The sequence below is a fragment of the Rhinoderma darwinii genome, chromosome 7 (genome assembly GCF_050947455.1).
Source record: "Rhinoderma darwinii isolate aRhiDar2 chromosome 7, aRhiDar2.hap1, whole genome shotgun sequence".
NCBI lineage: Eukaryota > Metazoa > Chordata > Amphibia > Anura > Rhinodermatidae > Rhinoderma > Rhinoderma darwinii.
Genome location: NC_134693.1, coordinates 138,232,267 through 138,253,002, shown reverse-complemented (window position 1 = coordinate 138,253,002; position 20,736 = coordinate 138,232,267). Strand labels below are relative to the sequence as shown.

At 40.2% G+C, this 20,736-nt stretch overlaps 2 protein-coding genes across 2 annotated transcripts in view; one reads left to right on the top strand and one right to left on the bottom strand.

The window, feature by feature from the left end:
- CFAP100 (cilia and flagella associated protein 100) overlaps window positions 1-16,886 on the bottom strand; it is a 37,265-nt gene extending 20,379 nt beyond the window's left edge. Inside the window, exon 1 of the mRNA XM_075831806.1 lies at window positions 16,642-16,886. The gene's annotated coding sequence lies outside the window, so the exon portion shown is untranslated. The remainder of the gene's footprint in view (window positions 1-16,641) is intronic.
- KLF15 (KLF transcription factor 15) lies at window positions 911-19,004 on the top strand. The gene is made up of 3 exons (XM_075831809.1): window positions 911-1,047; window positions 6,718-7,821; window positions 14,819-19,004. The coding sequence occupies exons 2-3, from the start codon at window positions 6,794-6,796 to the stop codon at window positions 14,985-14,987; spliced, it is 1,197 nt and encodes a 398-aa protein (XP_075687924.1). The 5' UTR covers window positions 911-1,047; window positions 6,718-6,793; the 3' UTR covers window positions 14,988-19,004.
- Window positions 19,005-20,736: the final 1,732 nt, after the last annotated feature.

Genomic DNA, 20,736 nt, shown 5'->3' with positions numbered 1-20,736 from the left:
ACCTACACTGATACATTGTAACAAACCCTCAGCTGTGTAAATATATTAGTATATTGCTGAAATAACAATTTCCCCAATATAATGTTATTATTTGTACCCCTGTGGTAACAAGCGAATAATAACAGGATTTGCAAGAACGTTCAAGTTCATCAGTTCCCACCAGATCTGCCAGGATGCTACGACCTGTTTTATGGCAGTCTGTCATCTGAATATAGTATATAGTCTGCTGATGGAGTCTCAGGGCACCAGTAGGGACTTTGAGATTCCCTCAGTCCTGTTTATTATCATTAGAGCTCTACCACATCTGAAATGAGAGATCTCAATAATATCATCATTTTGTGGAATTGCCCTTTAAGCGATTCTCTGCCTTATTCTCACCTGCAGGTGTTAATGCACAAAACCGTTCCGGATGTGGTGACGCTGCAACCTCAAGATCTAGATCTGTGAACCTTGCATTTCCCTCATAGTATACAAATTATTGGACATTATTAATCTGTGACTGCAAATGTAGCAGAGCCGAGTTTGTAATATTAAGTCTTTGGACTAGATCACCTATTCATCACAATCTGAGTAATAGGTAATGCAGTATTTTTACCTGCAGTCCTATGTAAAATGACATGACCGAGAGCACATTGTGATTTAACCAAATGACAAACTCAGCTCTACTACATCTCCATGTCTTGAATCTTTACAGAGAGTTTTGCAGCTGATCACATGCCTGCAGCATGGTGTAAGGAAACATTCCTGTACATTTACTTCTTGGCTGGGATGGGGGTAAATTAGAAACTCCCATTGACGACAAATTCATGACCCATCCCCCTGGGTCTATGGACCAATGGGCTGAGGAGATGTGGTCGAGCCTTCTCCAAGCCTTCCCATGCTCCACGCACAGTCATGTGAGGATCAGTAGTACTACTCTCCTGGCTGCTGCAGGCACATTGTACCGGTGGCGCTGCTGCATCTGTCACTCACTTCAAGGGCGCAGAGGAAAAACTCCCAAAGTTTCTCATTAATTCCCTGGGATCTGCTGCATTGCTGGAGTAGCAGGTAGGAAGAGGATCATGGATGGTGGATGGGAGGAATGTGCACACTTTGGACAATCCCTTGTTATAGCCCAACATATGGTGACCTACAGCTTGAATGGATCAGCCCTGGGATTTATTTTTTCGTTTCTATTAGCATGTCATGTGCAAAATAGAGGGCTAGGCAGCTGTGGGGACTACAAGTAGCAGCATGCACTGCCTGTAGTTTGGCTGGGGATTTGTAGTTGCTCAACAGCTGGGAAGCTAAGACCAAATGTATGATCTATCTATCTCATGTTAAAGTGTAGCAGAGCTGAGTTTGTAATGTGGCACTGTGTTTGTGTGGTTTAACCTAGAACTGAATTGAAACCTACACCATTATCCTAACCCAGCTGTTATAACAGTGCACAACAACTTCAGCTCTGCTACATCTCTATATACAGTAATGGTCAGATCAAATATACTATAAAGCATAAGATCAATGTTTGTATTTAATTTCTCGACAACATAACGATATATAAGGATAGATTATGAATATTGCAATATAATGAATGCCTGGTGTAATTCTGTACAGGGGGGTGCAGGATTGGATTGTCGGGGGGGGGGGGGGGGGTATTATACCTTCTATAGAGTGACAGATGGGGGCAGTATATCATCATTCTGTAGTGTGACCTACATTCTGGAAAGCCTGAAGTGTTTTGCACAATGTGTTGTTGTTGTTGATAGTTACACTGATACAATGTATCTCACTAGAAGATATTGATACATTCTATTTGATAATATTTATCTGTCATCTGTTCTTCTCTCTAGGGCTTTACAGCGCTGTAATCCCCTGCAGGACTGATTTCTATAGGTCACACATATAGACATGCTGTCAGAATTGGGTCTCACATGGCATATTAATGGGCACAGAGCTGGTATTGAGCCCGTGCAGTGTGGGGTCCTGGTGGCAGTCAGATGAGATGCGCGGGCAGAGCTATTCCTGGGCTGTTATAGAGAGGAGAATGTTGACAGAAGAAGCTGAGAGAGATGGAGGGAAGGGGTTACTAGCGGTCATGTTCAGCACTAGGGGCCGGGGAAAGGGGAGTGGAGAACAGCATTAGGACTCAATAATAGACCGTACAATGCGCCATTCACAAACCGCGCCAAGCTGCATTAACCATCAAGCTGCTGTCACTTTAAGTCTTCTTAAAGGGTTAAATCTATTGGTGCCTGCAATTGTGCACATATAAAAGAAAGTGGCATTTGTGCAAATCTTCGGCGTTCCTAGTTGCGCCAAATCATCTTTGCGCCATTTTTTCTGACCCTGTGATGATTTACACCTGCAGCTCCTTATCTGGCATTTTTATATAGAAGTCGTTGTCTGTACAGCGTGCGCCATGTAATATATATTATACAAAGTTTGAGTCTATTATATGCCCCGGTGTGTGTCCTGCAGAGCTTGCAATCTAACCGGACATCGATCCTAATGAAAAGTTAGAGATTTCTTTTTTTTAGTTGTGTAGTCCTCACAGTTGGCCCGCTATGTAGTCATGGAGCAGCAGCTGCTGCAGCAGGGGGTGCGGAAATATATTGGAGACCTGTTGTGTGATCGTGTCAACCTCAAATTCTTCTGAGGGACAGGAAAAGGTCCAGGCTTAACCCATTGTGCACTCGGTGTAGCTCTACTGTTCCTTATACTGGTATGCTAAGGGTTAAACTCGCCAGGTATTTACACGACAAGCCATAAATTCCACATTGACTGTGTTTTTCTGAACTCCTGTTGCCTCAGGAGCCATCAGAAGAGAGCGCTATAGTGATATCTGTGCTACACTTAACCCTTAAATGGGTTGTACAGGATTGAAAATACATGACGGCTTTCTTTCAGAAACAGCGCCACGCTTGTCCCTAGGTTGTATGAGGTATTGCAGGTCAGCACCGTTCTTTTTAATGTAGCTAAGTTGCAATACCAGACACAACCCTATCTATCTATCTATCTATCTATCTATCTATCTATCTATCTATCTATCTATCTATCTATCTATCTATCGATATTAAGGTGTAGCAGAGCTATCTATCTATCTATCTATCTATCTATCTATCTATCTATCTATCTATCTATCTATCTATCTATCTATCTATCTATCTATCTATCTATCTATCGATATTAAGGTGTAGCAGAGGTGAGTTTGTAATGTGGCACTATGACTGCGGGGTTTAACATTGGACTGCATTTAAACCTACACCATTATCCTAACACAGCTGTTATAACAGTGCACAACAACCTCAGCTCTGCTACATCTCTATATACAGTAATAGTCAGATCAAATATATTATTCTATCTGTCCAGGCACATCTTACATGACCTGTTAGACACCTTTCTCTTCCTTATACCACTTTTGATTTGATTTTGCAACAGAATTTGAAGCCAGTTTTCTGGCGCATTTTTGGTGCACATTAGCGCATTTAAAACCACGCCTAACCAGCAAACCACGCCCCTTTCCTGCTGAGCCACGAATTTTTTTGGAAATGCATCTAATTACATCCAGAATTTCAGAGGGAAAAAAACAAAAACGTAAAGCCACTTGGGCGGATTTCTCTGGTTTTCCAGCTGTGGATCCTGTTTTGCAGCTTTCTCCGTGTCTTATCTGTGATCCGGGTCGGTGATATTACTCGAGCAGGGTCAGCTGAAGAACCTCGGCGGGTCCAGTGGATTGCACACGGTCATACGGCCCACAGAATATTCTGCAACTTTTCTGTGGAATTGCCTGATACAGTTTTTATAGAATTTTAATTTTCTCCCCCCATAGAAGTCAATAGAAATCACGCAGAATGCATTTCCCATTGTCTTCCATGGTATGCGGCGGTCGTGCGTCCGTGAAAGTCCCTGCAGCGGAGAATACAGTTACTTGGGGTGGCAGTGAACGGATTCTGTTCCTTATATCCCTTAGGGGTAAACTAAAGTGCTACTGCCCCCTACAGTTTCTCAAATTTTTCTTCTATTAACCCCCCATAGAAAGTAAGTGGTGCCCCCCCAATACTATACTCATGTAGCAACGGGAGGGGGTGTCTCGTAAATGGGACCTATCCATCTGACTAAATATGTCGCCATATGGCAGGAGGGTCTGTATCGCTGAATGACTATAAATTTACCCTTCAGGACTTTAGGAAAGCTGGGTGACCGCTCCCGTAGGAGCTTTTTTTAGTTTAGAGAAGAAAAATCCTTGAAAAAAAAATAAATCCTTTCACCTAAAATGGGAGGTAACCCTTCTCCTGTCAAAACGTGGGATTGGCTGAGCCGCCATCACATGTCACCACGTGCCCATTATCCCATAACCCGGATTAATATTTAACTCTTCAAAGTCACTGATAAGATTTTAACAATCTTTCCACTTGAGTTAAACAAGGTTTTAAATAAAGGAACAAACACATGGGAGGGAAGAGGCCGCCGCTCGTTCCCAGCTGATTATTTCTTGTTTATCACGATTTAAGCCTCAAATACATCCAGCAGGTGCTGCTGTCACCGGGGAGAGGCGTAAACCGCCGTATCCTGCGCAAAACTGCTCATACGTAAACTAGAGAGCAGTAAATCACCTCATTTGGCGTCCAATGTATCCTAATAGCGTATGGACAACCGTCTATTACAAATGAGAAAAACTCAGATGAATACAGTCACGCTTCTCCAGTATTATAGGGCTCATCCACATAGGAAAATGCCCACTGGGACCCCCCGTGATTTCCCAGAGAACCGGCTGAATGCTCATTCCATTTATTTCAATAGCTAATGATCAAGGTGGTCTTGAGGTGGAAGCTCATAATGCCCTCATGGGGCATATGGAACAGGGTTGGATATTCTGGTCTATAACATAGGGGTTGTCCCACCGGTATGACCTTTAGGATCATACAGGTGGGACAACCTACATATAGGGGTCCATCTTATAGAGAACTGGGGGCATCACGTTTATGTTCCGGATGAAGAGTTGACCACTCTGGCCATGCCACTCTCCATAGAATTGAATGAAGGCCCCAAGCGAACGTTTTTCCTACAGTCTGGCTGGGAATCGAGGCATCGGGCCTCTAGGGTGGTGGTGGGACAAGCCCTTGAATTATTGCACACTATGAATATCAGAAACGTTCTACTGCTTGACCATGGACATGCTATAGATTACCAATGTCCATCAGGTTCAACCTCACTCAGGTCCAGCTACTCTATCAAGGGTAACCCAATTTTTTAAAGGTCTTCCTATAGGAGCCCATCATCAGTCATGAACCACCAGATGAGATATGGTAAATGGACCTTATAGAGGGGGACTCTCCAGGAAAAATTGACCTTCGTCCCTGGAAGGAAAGGGGTTAAGTCATCATATAATCCCCTATTGACTATTCATCTGAAAGAGTGTAACACAGAGCAACAGTGTAGCATGTGGAAAGGAGCTCTGTGTTGTAGGGAACATGACTAGGGTTTTCATACATGCACAGTCACAGCCCTCATATGACAGGGGGGATGACTGTTACCCTTGTAATAGACTTACGTCTTCTTAGAAAGGACCCTTTATCCTGCTCCCCACCGGAGCCAGTAATCTTGCCCTATGTGCGGAACTGATAGCCAGATCCAGCAATCTTCGAATGTTCCTGCATTAAAACATCTCATTAACAACACATTCCACCTTCAGTTTACCATTTCGCTGCCAACGGGGGATGATACAACGTGTACTCAAAGTGCCTTTGGCCGTTCCATAGAGTCGAGGTTCTGCGAGCCAAGAGAAGGAATGTACGAGACTTACGTAGGACTACAAATGAAAGCTCTGTAGTTTATCCTTTCAAAATGTTCTACTCTTCTTGATTGAATTACGGGTTTCCTTTTTGTTCATTATTACATAGAGTCTACATCTTCTGAGAGTATTCACTCATGGGAGGCCCCAGTGCCCTATGGGGATCACAATCTAGTTTCCCGGACATCCATCCATAGGAAGCCAATAAATCTATCTGTATGTTTTTGGAATTTAGGAGGAACCATAGAAACAGAAAAATTGTGAAAAATTCTGAGCTACTCGTCCACCCATAAAGACGAGGGGTGAAACATGGGGTGGGTCAAACAGAGATAAAGTTGTGGAAAGATCCAACTAGGAATGAAAGGTCCTGGCATAGTGATTGGGGACTAGTTGCGTTTTGAGACCAGTTAAGTTGCCCATATACTTACAATAGCTGTCAAGCTAACGCTCATTTGGCCAACAGCTAATCCTCCCGAGTTCCCCATACAGTAAGCGTGCATGTGTTTTCAATGGGGAGAGGGGTATAAACTGCTGTCAACTTCTCTCCCATGATAATAATAGATCGGGCAAGTAGAAATCCAATATGCCCAATCATTCTTTCTCCCCGATGTCGGCCTTTGGGGGAAGGTTGGGACATCCCCATACACATTAGATAGTCCGGTGGTCCTGCTGAAATAGTCGGGCTCAGCACACTTCAATAAGAGCACGGAAAGGGGGACGATCAAGATGTAAGATGATAAATAACCCCCCCCCCCCCCCCCCCGATTATAGTCTCCGGTGCATTAGTCATTCTAGTAGATGCTTGACGGGCTGGTAGTCCAAGTTTAAAAAAAGTTGGAGCCGCATCATTGGTGAAACGTTATCTACATTTGGTGAGAACCTCTTGTATTAAGCTCCTTTAGATATAACTTGACTTCATATATTTTGTATCTTCTTTCTTGCAGAGCCCGTCCCGTGAGGGATATTTTTTTTATCTTTTTGGCTTATGGTGCCGGGATCTTCTCAGAAGCTCATCCAGGAATGGTGGATCATTTGCTTCTTACAGATGAATGCTTCTCGAACACACAGTCAACCTTTGGATACACAACGGAGATGCTGATGGGAGGAAGGAGCTATCAGATGTTACCGTCTCCCACTTCGGAGGATGACAGTGACTCTTCCAGTTTCCGTTCCTGTTCCAGTCCTGATTCCCAGGTCCTAAGCTCCAGCTATGGTAGTACGTGCAGTGTGGAGAGTCAGGACAGTATTCTAGACTATCTTTTGTCCCAAACGTCATTGGGCAACACCTCTTTATCTTGGTGGGACAAAAGAAAACATCCTTCAATGGTCAAAGAGGAGTTCTTCAAAGTTCCCGATTTTGGGGTGGACATGGACGAGACATCACTGTTTCATCCCACCTTGGATGAAATTGAGGAGTTTCTTGAGGAAAACATGAAAACCGACTTAAAGGTTGAAACCCAACAGGAACTGAGGAACTGTGGTCATTTGCTTTCGGAACAGTTCAAGCAGGCGCCTATGGTGACCAACAACACAAAGGAGGATACAAAAGAGCAGTCAAATATCACATCGCAAGAGGAACCCGGTAGCAGAAGTCCAGACGCCCTTGCTGTCGAAGGTGGAATTCCGGTTATACTGCAGATCCAACCCATAGAGATCAAACAAGAGTTCAACACCAACCAAGCCTCGCCGTCGCAGTTTCCAGATAACATTAAAGTAGCGCAACTTCTAGTTAACATTCAAGGTCAGACCTTTGCTCTGGTCCCACAACTGGTCCAGTCATCAAACATGTCTTCCAAATTTGTCCGCATTGCTCCAGTGCCCATTGCTGCTAAACCTCTGGGCCCAAGTGGCGGAGCTCAGGAACAATCTGGTATCCTGGTTGGACAGAAGTACGAAAAAAATCCAGCTACAGAACTCATAAAAATGCACAAATGTACTTTTCCTGGATGTACAAAAATGTACACCAAGAGTAGCCACCTCAAGGCTCACCTGCGCAGACACACGGGGGAGAAGCCGTTTGCTTGCACGTGGCCTGGATGTGGATGGAGGTCAGTTCTCGTTACTGGTTATATTGCATTAGTACTATTGGCATCATGGGTGGTAATATGGCCATGGGGGGAGTGTATCGCCAGGCAGATTTGCCAAATAAGGGTGACAACTACTCTAGTGGTGGCCATATTGATTGGCACCGAAGTCTGTAAGAAGTGAATGGAATTCCAGGTAGTGTTGTTGGCTCTTGTAGTATAGTCCTGGGTGCGTTTTGTTTGTAACCTTGCTTGTTGGTGTGGTAACCTATGAAGACGGGTCCGTGTAATGGAATTTTCTCTGCGACCTGTTGTAACATGTGACCTGTCCTCTGTATACAGGCAACTAGCAACGACTCCATGATGATGGTTCAATCAAACGCCAAGGCCGTTCGTATAGACAGCAGAGGGGCTGCTGCAGATGTGGCCTCCGCTATTCAGTCCTAGCAGTCCAGGCTTCCCCAAAATAGGAACCGTGTGATATGTAATATGAGTGCAGGGCTGCGTGCGCTCTACTGTAGACACGGCAGCAAGGAAAAAATTTACATGAGCTATTTCTACTGTAAAAACCTTGTGACTGGTGTGTGGGATCGAAAGGTCAATTTGGAGCATAAGGTCATTCTCACTCAAGTGTTCTGCCTGGTTTCTTTTTTATATGCGACCGAGATCTTATCTAAGTATCCGCTCCTATTAATGAGGCATTAAAAAATGATCCTACCTATAGGGGGCAGTATTATAGTAGTTATATTCTTGTATATAGGGGGCAGTATTATAGTAGTTATATTCTTGTATATAGGGGCAGTATTATAGTAGTAATATTCTTGTATATAGGGGGCAGTATTATAGTAGTTATATTCTTGTATGTAGGGGCAGTATTATAGTAGTTATATTCTTGTATATAGGGGCAGTATTATAGTAGTTATATTCTTGTATATAGGAGCAGTATTATAGTAGTTATATTCTTGTATATAGGGAGCAGTATTATAGTAGTTATATTCTTGTATATAGGGGGCAGTATTATAGTACTTATATTCTTGTATATAGGAGCAGTATTATAGTAGTTATATTCTTGTATATAGGGGCAGTATTATAGTAGTTATATTCTTGTATATAGTGGCAGTATTATAGTAGTTATATTCTTGTATATAGGGAGCAGTATTATAGTAGTTATATTCTTGTATATAGGGGCAGTATTATAGTAGTTATATTCTTGTATATAGGGGCAATATTATAGTAGATATATTCTTGTATATAGGGGCAGTATTATAGTAGTTATATTCTTGTATATAGGGGCAGTATTATAGTAGTTATATTCTTGTATATAGGGGCAGTATTATAGTAGTTATATTCTTGTATATAGGGGGCAGTATTATAGTAGTTATATTCTTGTATATAAGGGGCAGTATTATAGTAGTTATTTTCTTGTATATAGGGGCAGTATTATAGTAGTTCTATTCTTGTATATAGAGAGCAGTATTATAGTAGTTATATTCTTGTATATAGGGGGGCAGTATTATAGTAGTTATATTCTTGTATATAGGGAGCAGTATTATAGTAGTTATATTCTTGTATATAGGGGGCAGTATTATAGTAGTTATATTCTTGTATATAGAAGCAGTATTATAGTAGTTATATTCTTGTATATAGGGGCAGTATTATAGTAGTTATATTCTTGTATATAGGGAGCAGTATTATAGTTGTTATATTCTTGTATATAGGGGGCAGTATTATAGTAGTTATATTCTTGTATATAGGGGCAGTATTATAGTAGTTATATTCTTGTATATAGGAGCAGTATTATAGTAGTTATATTCTTTTATATAGGGGGCAGTATTATAGTAGTTATATTCTTGTATATAGGAGCAGTATTATAGTAGTTATATTCCTGTATATAGGGGCAGTATTATGGTAGATATATAGGAGGCAGTATTATAGTAGTTATATTCTTGTATATAGGAGCAGTATTATAGTAGTTATATTCTTGTATATAGGGGCAGTATTATAGTAGTTATATTCTTGTATATAGGGGCAGTATTATAGTAGTTATATTCTTGTATATAGGGGCAGTATTATAGTAGTTATATTCTTGTATATAGGGAGCAGTATTATAGTAGTTATATTCTTGTATATAGGGGCAGTATTATAGTAGTTATATTCTTGTATATAGGGGCAGTATTATAGTAGTTATATTCTTGTATATAGGGGGCAGTATTATAGTAGTTATATTCTTGTATATAGGGGGCAGTATTATAGTAGTTATATTCTTGTATATAGGGGGCAGTATTATAGTAGTTATTCTTGTATATAGGAGCAGTATTATAGTAGTTATATTCTTGTATATAGGGGGCAGTATTATAGTAGTTATAGTCTTGTATATAGGGGGCAGTATTATAGTAGTTATAGCTTGTATATAGGGAGCAGTATTATAGTAGTTATATTCTTGTATATAGGGGCAGTATTATAGTAGTTATATTCTTGTATATAGGAGCAGTATTATAGTAGTTATATTCTTGTATATAGGAGCAGTATTATAGTAGTTATATTCTTGTATATAGGAGGCAGTATTATAGTAGTTATATTCTTGTATATAGGGGCAGTATTATAGTAGATATATTCTTGTATATAGGGAGCAGTATTATAGTAGTTATATTCTTGTATATAGGGGCAGTATTATAGTAGTTATATTCTTGTATATAGGGGCAGTATTATAGTAGTTATATTCTTGTATATAGGGGGCAGTATTATAGTAGTTATATTCTTGTATATAGGGGGCAGTATTATAGTAGTTATATTCTTGTATATAGGGGGCAGTATTATAGTAGTTATTCTTGTATATAGGAGCAGTATTATAGTAGTTATATTCTTGTATATAGGGGGCAGTATTATAGTAGTTATAGTCTTGTATATAGGGGGCAGTATTATAGTAGTTATAGCTTGTATATAGGGAGCAGTATTATAGTAGTTATATTCTTGTATATAGGGGCAGTATTATAGTAGTTATATTCTTGTATATAGGAGCAGTATTATAGTAGTTATATTCTTGTATATAGGAGCAGTATTATAGTAGTTATATTCTTGTATATAGGAGGCAGTATTATAGTAGTTATATTCTTGTATATAGGGGCAGTATTATAGTAGATATATTCTTGTATATAGGGAGCAGTATTATAGTAGTTATATTCTTGTATATAGGGGCAGTATTATAGTAGTTATATTCTTGTATATAGGGGCAGTATTATAGTAGTTATATTCTTGTATATAGGGGGCAGTATTATAGTAGTTATATTCTTGTATATAGGGGGCAGTATTATAGTAGTTATATTCTTGTATATAGGGGGCAGTATTATAGTAGTTATTCTTGTATATAGGAGCAGTATTATAGTAGTTATATTCTTGTATATAGGGGGCAGTATTATAGTAGTTATAGTCTTGTATATAGGGGGCAGTATTATAGTAGTTATAGCTTGTATATAGGGAGCAGTATTATAGTAGTTATATTCTTGTATATAGGGGCAGTATTATAGTAGTTATATTCTTGTATATAGGAGCAGTATTATAGTAGTTATATTCTTGTATATAGGAGCAGTATTATAGTAGTTATATTCTTGTATATAGGAGGCAGTATTATAGTAGTTATATTCTTGTATATAGGGGCAGTATTATAGTAGATATATTCTTGTATATAGGGAGCAGTATTATAGTAGTTATATTCTTGTATATAGGGGCAGTATTATAGTAGTTATATTCTTGTATATAGGAGGCAGTATTATAGTAGTTATATTCTTGTATATAGGAGCAGTATTATTGTAGTTATATTCTTGTATATAGGGAGCAGTATTATAGTAATTATATTGTATATAGGGGGCAGTATTATGGTAGTTATATTCTTGTATATAGGGGGCAGTATTATAGTAGTTATATTCTTGTATATAGGGAGCAGTATTATAATAGTTATATTCTTGTATATAGGGGGCAGTATTATAGTAGTTATATTCTTGTATATAGGGGGCAGTATTATAGTAGTTATATTCTTGTATATAGGGGGCAGTATTATAGTAGTTATATTCTTGTATATAGGGGGCAGTATTATAGTAGTTATATTCTTGTATATAGGGGCAGTATTATAGTACCGTAGATATATTCTTGTATATAGGAGCAGTATTATAGTAGTTATATTCTTGTATATAGGAGCAGTATTATAGTAGTTATATTCTTGTATATAGGAGGCAGTATTATAGTAGTTCTATTCTTGTATATAGGGGGCAGTATTATAGTAGATCTATTCTTGTATATAGGGGGCAGTATTATAGTAGTTATATTCTTGTATATAGGGGGCAGTATTATAGTAGTTATATTCTTGTATATAGGGGGCAGTATTATAGTAGTTATATTGTATATATGCTATTAGTACTTTTCTCTAGCCCTTTCGTTGACATTCATGATGAATTGTTAGATGTGTTTTCCTCTTTGAGCAAGGAAACAAAAATCACTTATGAAGCCAATGAATATTGTATGTTCCTATTCAGCGGCTGATGTCACATGATGCGGATTTGCGGCTTTTTTTCCCAGCAGATGTTTATTACAATGTCCTCTACTTGTTTGCCTACATTATACAATAGTTAGTTTTGAATGTTACCTATTATTAATGATTTTTATTAGTCCATGTTCCTGAAATCCGAGTGTAAGTGGCTGTGGTATTGATCTCCGGTCTATGAACACATGCAGAGGAATAATAGTCTTTTTATATGTGATATTAATAGAGGCTCAATATGTTGTCACTGCCTAGTTTATATGGTCGGCTGGCTAGAAGTGAATGAGTTCCAAGCTTAGATCAGTCATCTGTCGTAAAGCAAAGATTTAAAGAAACAGTAGCACCTAAACTGTGTCCTAAACCTTACCGCATTTATATAAAAACTCTACGATCATTCTTCTGTTATGTTCTTTTTCAGAGGTCTCCGACCTGTGGTTCTCCAGCTGTTGTGAAACTACAACTCCTAGCATGCCCTGACAGCCTGGGTGTTGTAGTTTTGCAGCAGTTGGAGAGTCACAGGGTGGAGATCACTAGTGAATTCTTGGTTTACTTGTGATCAGACATTCATGAGACTCCATATACTCCTAGTAGTTAGTTCCCATATTAATAATGATCTAATGACAACCATTTCCTTATTCAAAACTCAACGTTGTCACAGCTCCACCCCTTTTACTACAATCAACAGGAAGTCATGTGATCGTAGTGCAGAAAAATCAATGGCTGTATATGCTGTCTACAGATGCAATGGATTCAGGGACAGAGGAGGGGAAGAAAGAACAGGGGCTATGCATCTTTATGAAGCTTGGGTGACTCTGTGACTGCGTGATAGCTTCGTAGCTACAGAAATGGGCTACTGCGACCCAGCTGCAAGAACGGGAATAGATCAGGAGCAAAATTGGCTGACATAGGAAGGAAATCTGATTAATTCTTATGGGTTACACCACTGTTCCTATTTGCACTTTGCTTTCCGCATGGCCCATGGTCATTTTATGAGCAGAAATTAATTTGTGGTTTAAGACATTAGAGATTAGAAAACCGCAGCTTCTCTTCCTGTAAAACGATACCGTGAAAAATCTACGATGTCCTAATCATGGGGTTGACCAGAGCGCAGAGAACTCATTTTGACTCTTGCTGAGGTCAGGATCAGGGCAGCAGTGGAAGGAGGACACAATAAATAAATTACCAGATATTTTGCGGATACAATGTAACGGATCCGCTGCTCCGTAACTGAGGGAGACCGTTGTGGTGTTTGTATATTATATTTGTATATTGAGTTAGTACAAGATGTTCTGATACAAATCCCCGCCCATGATACATTCTATCGATCATCACTGTTCTATTTAAAGGGGAAGTACACATAAAATCTTACAATAATTATCCAAAACTGGTGAGGTCACCTTTACATTACTCTCCATTACATTACTGGCATCATGGGGGTTGTTTTTCCTTCTTCTGGATCTACACTGCAGGATAATAGGTTGACGGACCTTATGATTTAGGTTATAATGTTACAATGGGATACAAACGTGTCAATGGAAATTATTATGTAACAGGGACAACATGGACTTGTATGGAGTGCGGCTGTCAAGTGACAGCCGATCTATCAAAAGAATGTTTTAAGGTTTAGACCTTCTATAAAATCCTATATATCCATACATAAGCTATTATAAAATAGGACGATCAGAGGGTCTGGCTATAACGTTTAGGGTATGTTCACACGACAGCGTCCGTAACGGCTGAAATTACGGGGATGTTTCCGCCTGAAAACATCCCCGTAATTTCAGCCGTAGCGGCATGTGCAGGCGCTTGAACGCCGCGTCCATTACGGACGTAATTGGCGCTGCTATTCATTGGAGTCAATGAATAACGGCTCCAATTACGGCCAAAGAAGTGACAGGTCACTTCTTTGACGCGGGCGTCTATTTACGCGCCGTAATTTGACAGCGGCGCGTAAATAGACGCCTCGTGTGAACAGACAAACGTCTGCCCATTGCTTTCAATGGGCAGATGTTTGTCAGCGCTATTGAGGCGCTATTTTCGGACGTAATTCGGGGCAAAAACGCCCGAATTATGTTCGTAATTAGTGCGTGTGAACATACCCTTAGGGGGACATCCTCTATCTGCATTGATATTTATTGATGTTTGTGGTAAGACACATTGCAGCTTTTACTGTGGTCCACCAAATTGCTGCATTGCATTCTGGGTGTTGGCCTTCTATTCTACATAAGACTACTATTTAGTGCCTAGTGTAAGTGGATAGAACCAGCAGGAGCCTACTGAGAAATATGAGACGCAGCCCGAGAACAGGAAATGAGCAATATTTTGAGTGCAGCTTTGGCTGTGAATGGAGCATGAAAGTACATTAGATATACATTTGACTTGTAAGGAGATGCTCAAAAGTGGAGCTGCCCTTTAATTCTCAGTATATGTGTATGTAAATGGATTTTATCCACTTGTAAACATTAAAACATTGTTTCTCTTTTTTTACAGGTTTTCCCGGTCTGATGAGTTATCCCGACACCGCCGCTCACATTCTGGCGTGAAACCGTACCAGTGCGCAGTCTGCGAAAAGAAATTTGCTCGCAGTGACCACCTGTCCAAACACATTAAGGTGCACAGATTTCCCCGGAGCAGCCGTTCTACGCGTTTATCAAACTGATCCCCTCCCCCAACCATAGAATTCATCTACAAATCCAAGCACTTTGTCCGTCTTCCTGTCATAACTTATTGGTGCGGAAAACTTCCCCAGTTGGACTGGACATTTGTTCTCTGCTCTTATTTAATATGGGTGTAAATGAAGAAATGAGGAACTTGCTGCGCGTCCGGTTATCTCGTCTCTGGCAGTGAAGGGTTAATGTTATAATCCACTTGATTCCATTATCCTCTGTTATATGTGATTTCTGCTCAGTCTTCGTGTGAGGGTCACGTGACTTCAGATTCCAAATAATATGTCGTCACGATAACCGGACCTATAAAGCTGTCAATCATTTTCATAGGGCAATGACCGCGGGGAAGGGTCGTTGTCCTGAGCGCTGCCAGCGACATTTTACTGTCCGGTATGTTTCTCTGGAACATTCTGTAGTGTCATATACAACTCACCAGCTGATGTGGAACTACAAGTCCCAGCAAAATATAACACAGGGCACAGCGATAGTATAAAGAGCGCAGCCGAGAGAAGGTAAAATGTCAAGAGCCCTTTAAGAAAATCATATTTTGCCTTTCAGACAGTATCACACATGGTAAGATTAGATACACCGCCTCAGCAGACTGTATCACACATGGTAAGATTAGATACACCACCTCAGCAGACTGTATCACACATGGTAAGATTAGATACACCGCCTCAGCAGACCGTATCACACATGGTAAGATTAGATACACCGCCTCTGCAGACCGTATCACACATGGTAAGATTAGATACACCGCCTCTGCAGACAGTATCACACATGGTAAGATTAGATACACCGCATCAGCAGACCGTATCACACATGGTAAGATTAGATACACCGTCTCAGCAGACCGTATCACACATGGTAAGATTAGATACACCGTCTCAGCAGACTGTATCACACATGGTAAGATTCGATACACCGCCTAAGCAGACAGTATCACACATGATAGGATTAGATACAGCAGCTGAGCACACCGTATCACACACAATAGGATTATATACACAACTCAGCAGACAATATCACACATGAAAGGATTAGATACAGCTTCTCCGCAGACAGTATCATACATAATAGGATTAGATACAGCGGCTCAGCAGACAGTATCTCACATGATAGGCTTAGATACAGTGGCTCAGCAGACAGTATCTCACATGATAGGCTTAGATACAGTGGCTCAGCAGACAGTATCTCACATGATAGGCTTAGATACAGCGGCTCAGCAGACAGTATCACACATGATAGGCTTAGATACAGTGGCTCAGCAGACAGTATCTCACATGATAGGATTAGATACAGCAGCTGAGCACACCGTATCACACACACGATAGGATTAGATACACAACTCTGCAGACAATATCACACATGAGAGAATTGGATACAGCAGCTCCGCAGACAGTATCTCACATGATAGGCTTAGATACAGCTTCTCCGCAGACAGTATCATACATAATAGGCTTAGATACAGTGGCTCAGCAGACAGTATCTCACATGATAGGCTTAGATACAGTGGCTCAGCAGACAGTATCTCACATGATAGGCTTAGATACAGCGGCTCAACAGACTGTATTACACATGATAGGATTAGATACAGCAGCTCAGCTGACAGTATCACACATAATAAGCTTAGATACACCGACTCACCTGCCTACTGTCCCTGGAAATGATTGTATAATCTTGGTGTCTCTGTATTTTCTTCCATTTCATGTTCTAAGGGAGCAAAGAATGTAATGGGGTTCCGGTTTTCTTGGGCAGCGTTCATTATTCTGTCACTTTTTATGTCATTTTGTGTCAAAATATTTATAACAGAACAACCTCTGACTACAGAACGACCTTCGATGAGGAGCCGGATCAGTATTTCTCAGTCCAGTCGTGGTATCCTGATACTGTATCCGGCTCCCATGTTGGTCTATTCACTATATAGAATGTGATCCGATGTCTTATCCAATACCGTGAGACGCCTCGAGTCTCCTCCTCTGCAGAACGCCAAAAAAATCAAAACGTCTCAGACGATCTGCAATTGTGTTTTACTTTAAACGTTTATACACCAATGGCGGCTTTTGTAGCTTTTCCTAAAAGCTTTATTTGGTGTGAAAAAGTTCAGTGCATTTATTTTTCTAAAAAAAATTAAAAAAAAATATTAAAAAAATACTGTAGAAAAAAAATGTGAAAAAGTAGAAAATAATTTAATTTTATAAAGAATATTATTACATTTATAATTATTGAAGGTCCGTTATCTTCTAGAACTGAATGCAACTATATATATATATATATATATATAATGCGTCACGTGTATAGCATGCATCTCTCAGCGCTGATCTGTTACCTAGGAGACTGCAAGACAGATTCAGTTATGTATAAGGAGAACTCGTACAGAACCCTTTATTTAGGCATGCTCGAAAAAAAACTGATCTAGGGGGCGCTCCTGAGCTTCCAATCAGATGGAACATATCATGTCACATATGCCGCTCCCCTCTGTGGGCTCTGTCAGCCATTCAGCAGAGCAGAGAGGGGTCACCTGATGATAATCCCTTGCAACGTTGACTTTTTAAAACTGTAAGGAGTCGGGGGGCACTTATTTTACCCCCTTGATATTGCATTTGAAGGTGCTCCATTGCTCCCACTAAGTCAGTTTGGATTGGGCATCATAAAGATGCACTAATTTAAAGGGAAACTGTCCACGTGACATGTCTCCTTTAAGAAGCTGATACACAAGTATCCATATGTATCTACACCAAGTCAATTTTTTTTTTACAATTTCAGCATGTCAATGTTGGTAAATCATCTGATTATGTGTAATTATCCTGGAAAAGCTGCTCTCTGGTGTCCGGTATTCACCCCCGAGTGCCTGTTATATGAAGCCTTCATCCCATCACATTACTCTGCCGGAGTTTTATGTATTCATTATTTGTACCGATTTTAGAAAAATAATATATATTTTATTACTGCTGCTGTTTGAGCTTTTATTTTATTCAGTTTTAAATCTCTATCTTTTAATATGTTTCTGTGACATTTTTATGATGATGCACTTAAATTTCACCTTAATTCAATTAAAAAATGTTAAAAAATGTTGTAGACAGTTTGCGGTTGGACTGGTATAGAAAAGGGCTGCTTATTTGATAGGTCCCTCTGGCTTTGAAGAGGTTAATTAATTTTGCATTCCCTGCAGGCAATAGATACTCTGTAATGGGGCCCAAAAAAAATTGGAGTTACTATCTCCGGGGACTAACTTATTATCTCATGGGTCTGGGATGACAAGTCAGTACTCTGAGGTGACTAGTCAGTACTCTGAGGTGACTAGTCAGTACTCTGGGGTGACTAGTCAGTACTCTGGGGTGACTAGTCAGTACTCTGGGGTGACTAGTCAGTACTCTGAGGTGACTAGTCAGTACCTGAGGTATTATAACTTTGCTCCGAGGTACTTTTTAGGCTCTGAGATAATAAGCCAGGGATCTCAGAAAATTAGAGGACATGCCGAGATAATAAGACCGATCACTGAACTACTATCTCAGATTTCCAAATTTATTTTTTCATTTATCCAGGGTTTTAACATAGTTATGATCCAGATTTTAGAACCTTTTAAAGGACGGTCGAGTCCAAAAATATTATTGTATTCCAAACTAGCGATTAGATTGTCGTAGGGATTCCATATATTGTGAACATAGTTACAAACCCTTGGGTAAAGTCTAAGCTGTTCCTCTCTGCTGTACTGGGGTTAGCAAGGTTTTTCCCATGGAGGTTTCATAAACAATTTGGATCTATATGTAAAGCTGCCAACATGACCAACCTGCCTCTGACCAAGCGGTTCACGTCGTCGTCCTCTGAATGTATGTAAATAACGTGTACATAGAAATCCTCATCTAGAAAATGCCTTTAAATAATGTATCGAAAGTTTATGTAAATTAAATAAAAATATCTCTACGATACCTTGTATATAAATAATACTGTATTTTTCTCTTATGTTCTATATAAAGTATATTTACTTTGACAATAAACTTCAAAAAATACATTTGGCTGATTGATCTGTTTTTGAGATTATTAAAGATGCCGACCTGGGAAAGCCCTTCACAGGGTGAACTCGAGCAGGGGGTGACGGTAAAATAAGGAGTGGTATTTTTGAGGGGTGTGGCTTATAGAAAAGGGCGTGACTAAATATATTTAGACCTTCTATATTATCACCAGACCCCAAACCAGACCCCCTAAATATATTCAGACTCCCTATATTAATAGCAGACCCCAGACCAGACCCCTAACTTTTTTAAGTCATGACCCCTTGTTGGGAAGCTGAGATATAAGGAGCTGTTTGATGGGGTTATTAGACAGAGGAAAGTCTTCCAGCATATGGACAAGCAGTAATCCGAAACAGTTCACCCCAAACGTGAGCTTGCAACAAAAAAGTGCCCGCGCTCATTTTCATTGTAGTTTCAGCTGCCAGCCCTGAGAAGAACTAAAAAAAATATCTTTCTAGTAGTTGGAGCTCTGTTTTTCTGATAAAGATCTCCAAATTTTTTGCATACATAGTTAGAGTATACAATTCTGGTTGCCTGCAGCCACCACTAGGGGGAGCTTACTGCATACTGTGATATTATTGAGATCAATGTATGATCAGTATGCAGGAAGCTCCCCCTAGTGGTGGCTGTAGGCAGTAAGAATTTTTTCATGTAACTATGTATAGGCAGGGGATTTGGACCTATGTACTAGGAAAATCTGGGCCCTAATTGACATAAAGCCACATCACAACATTAATCGGTACTGAAACGTGGTCCTTGTCACATCACAGTCTTTGTTTATGTCCATAGGGTTTTATAGTGTTTGTAAGTGATACCTCAAACAACACTGTCAAACCTTAAAGGGGCTGTCTGGCATATGGCTGTAATATAAGGGGTCCCCAATTTCATACCCTTTAGTATCAGGCGGGACGTCCGTTACAATAACATTTCAATGGGCTTTGTGTAGTACATTATGAGGACCTTCGGGCTGTTCAGATAATTGTCAAGGGCCCTTTAAAAGAAAAAGGGCCATCCACATTGTAGAGCCCCATTAAAAATCTGCCTCCTGCCTATTCTAAAGTCATGCAAAGTAGAGAAACACCTCCTGATCCCGAACTTTTGAGGAGGGGGCCTATAAAATTAGTGCCAATAGCTGCCATGTTGTATGTTGGTCTTAAAGGTGTAGTGTTGTTTAAAAAAATATGAAAGCGCCCCATACCATGCATGCCTGGAACTGATCCCAAATCGTGACCTGTGTCTTGTGACTGGGGCCCATTAGTGGTCACTGACATGCGTATGGCCCAGGTCACCTCCTGGGGCCTCTGTCCTGGCGGCTGTCACCGGTACACATGTTATTCACTTCTCCTGTTTTCCTCTTCGGTTTTCAGTCTAGTCATGGTTTGTCCAAACAAACAGGTGAATCTGCCCCGGAGTACACTGGCGTCAAAGTTCTAGGGTTAATGATTAGCGTCGCCCGTAGCTGTTTATCAGACTCTTCTCATCCAATCAGGAGCCGAAAAGCAGGTTGTTTGTGAATTCCATTCAGTTTTTTTCTTTTGTTTATGGCCTGTTTTTTCCAATCTCATGTCATATTGTTATTATTGCGCTTCTTTTCCGACTGCGCAAAAAAGGACAACGTATCGTCATCTCTCCTTGTAAACAAACAGGAGCCGCGCTTGTAGGAGGAGGCCATTACATGAATTATATATTATATTATTATATGATCTTGGTTGTACTGCAGTCCGAGACC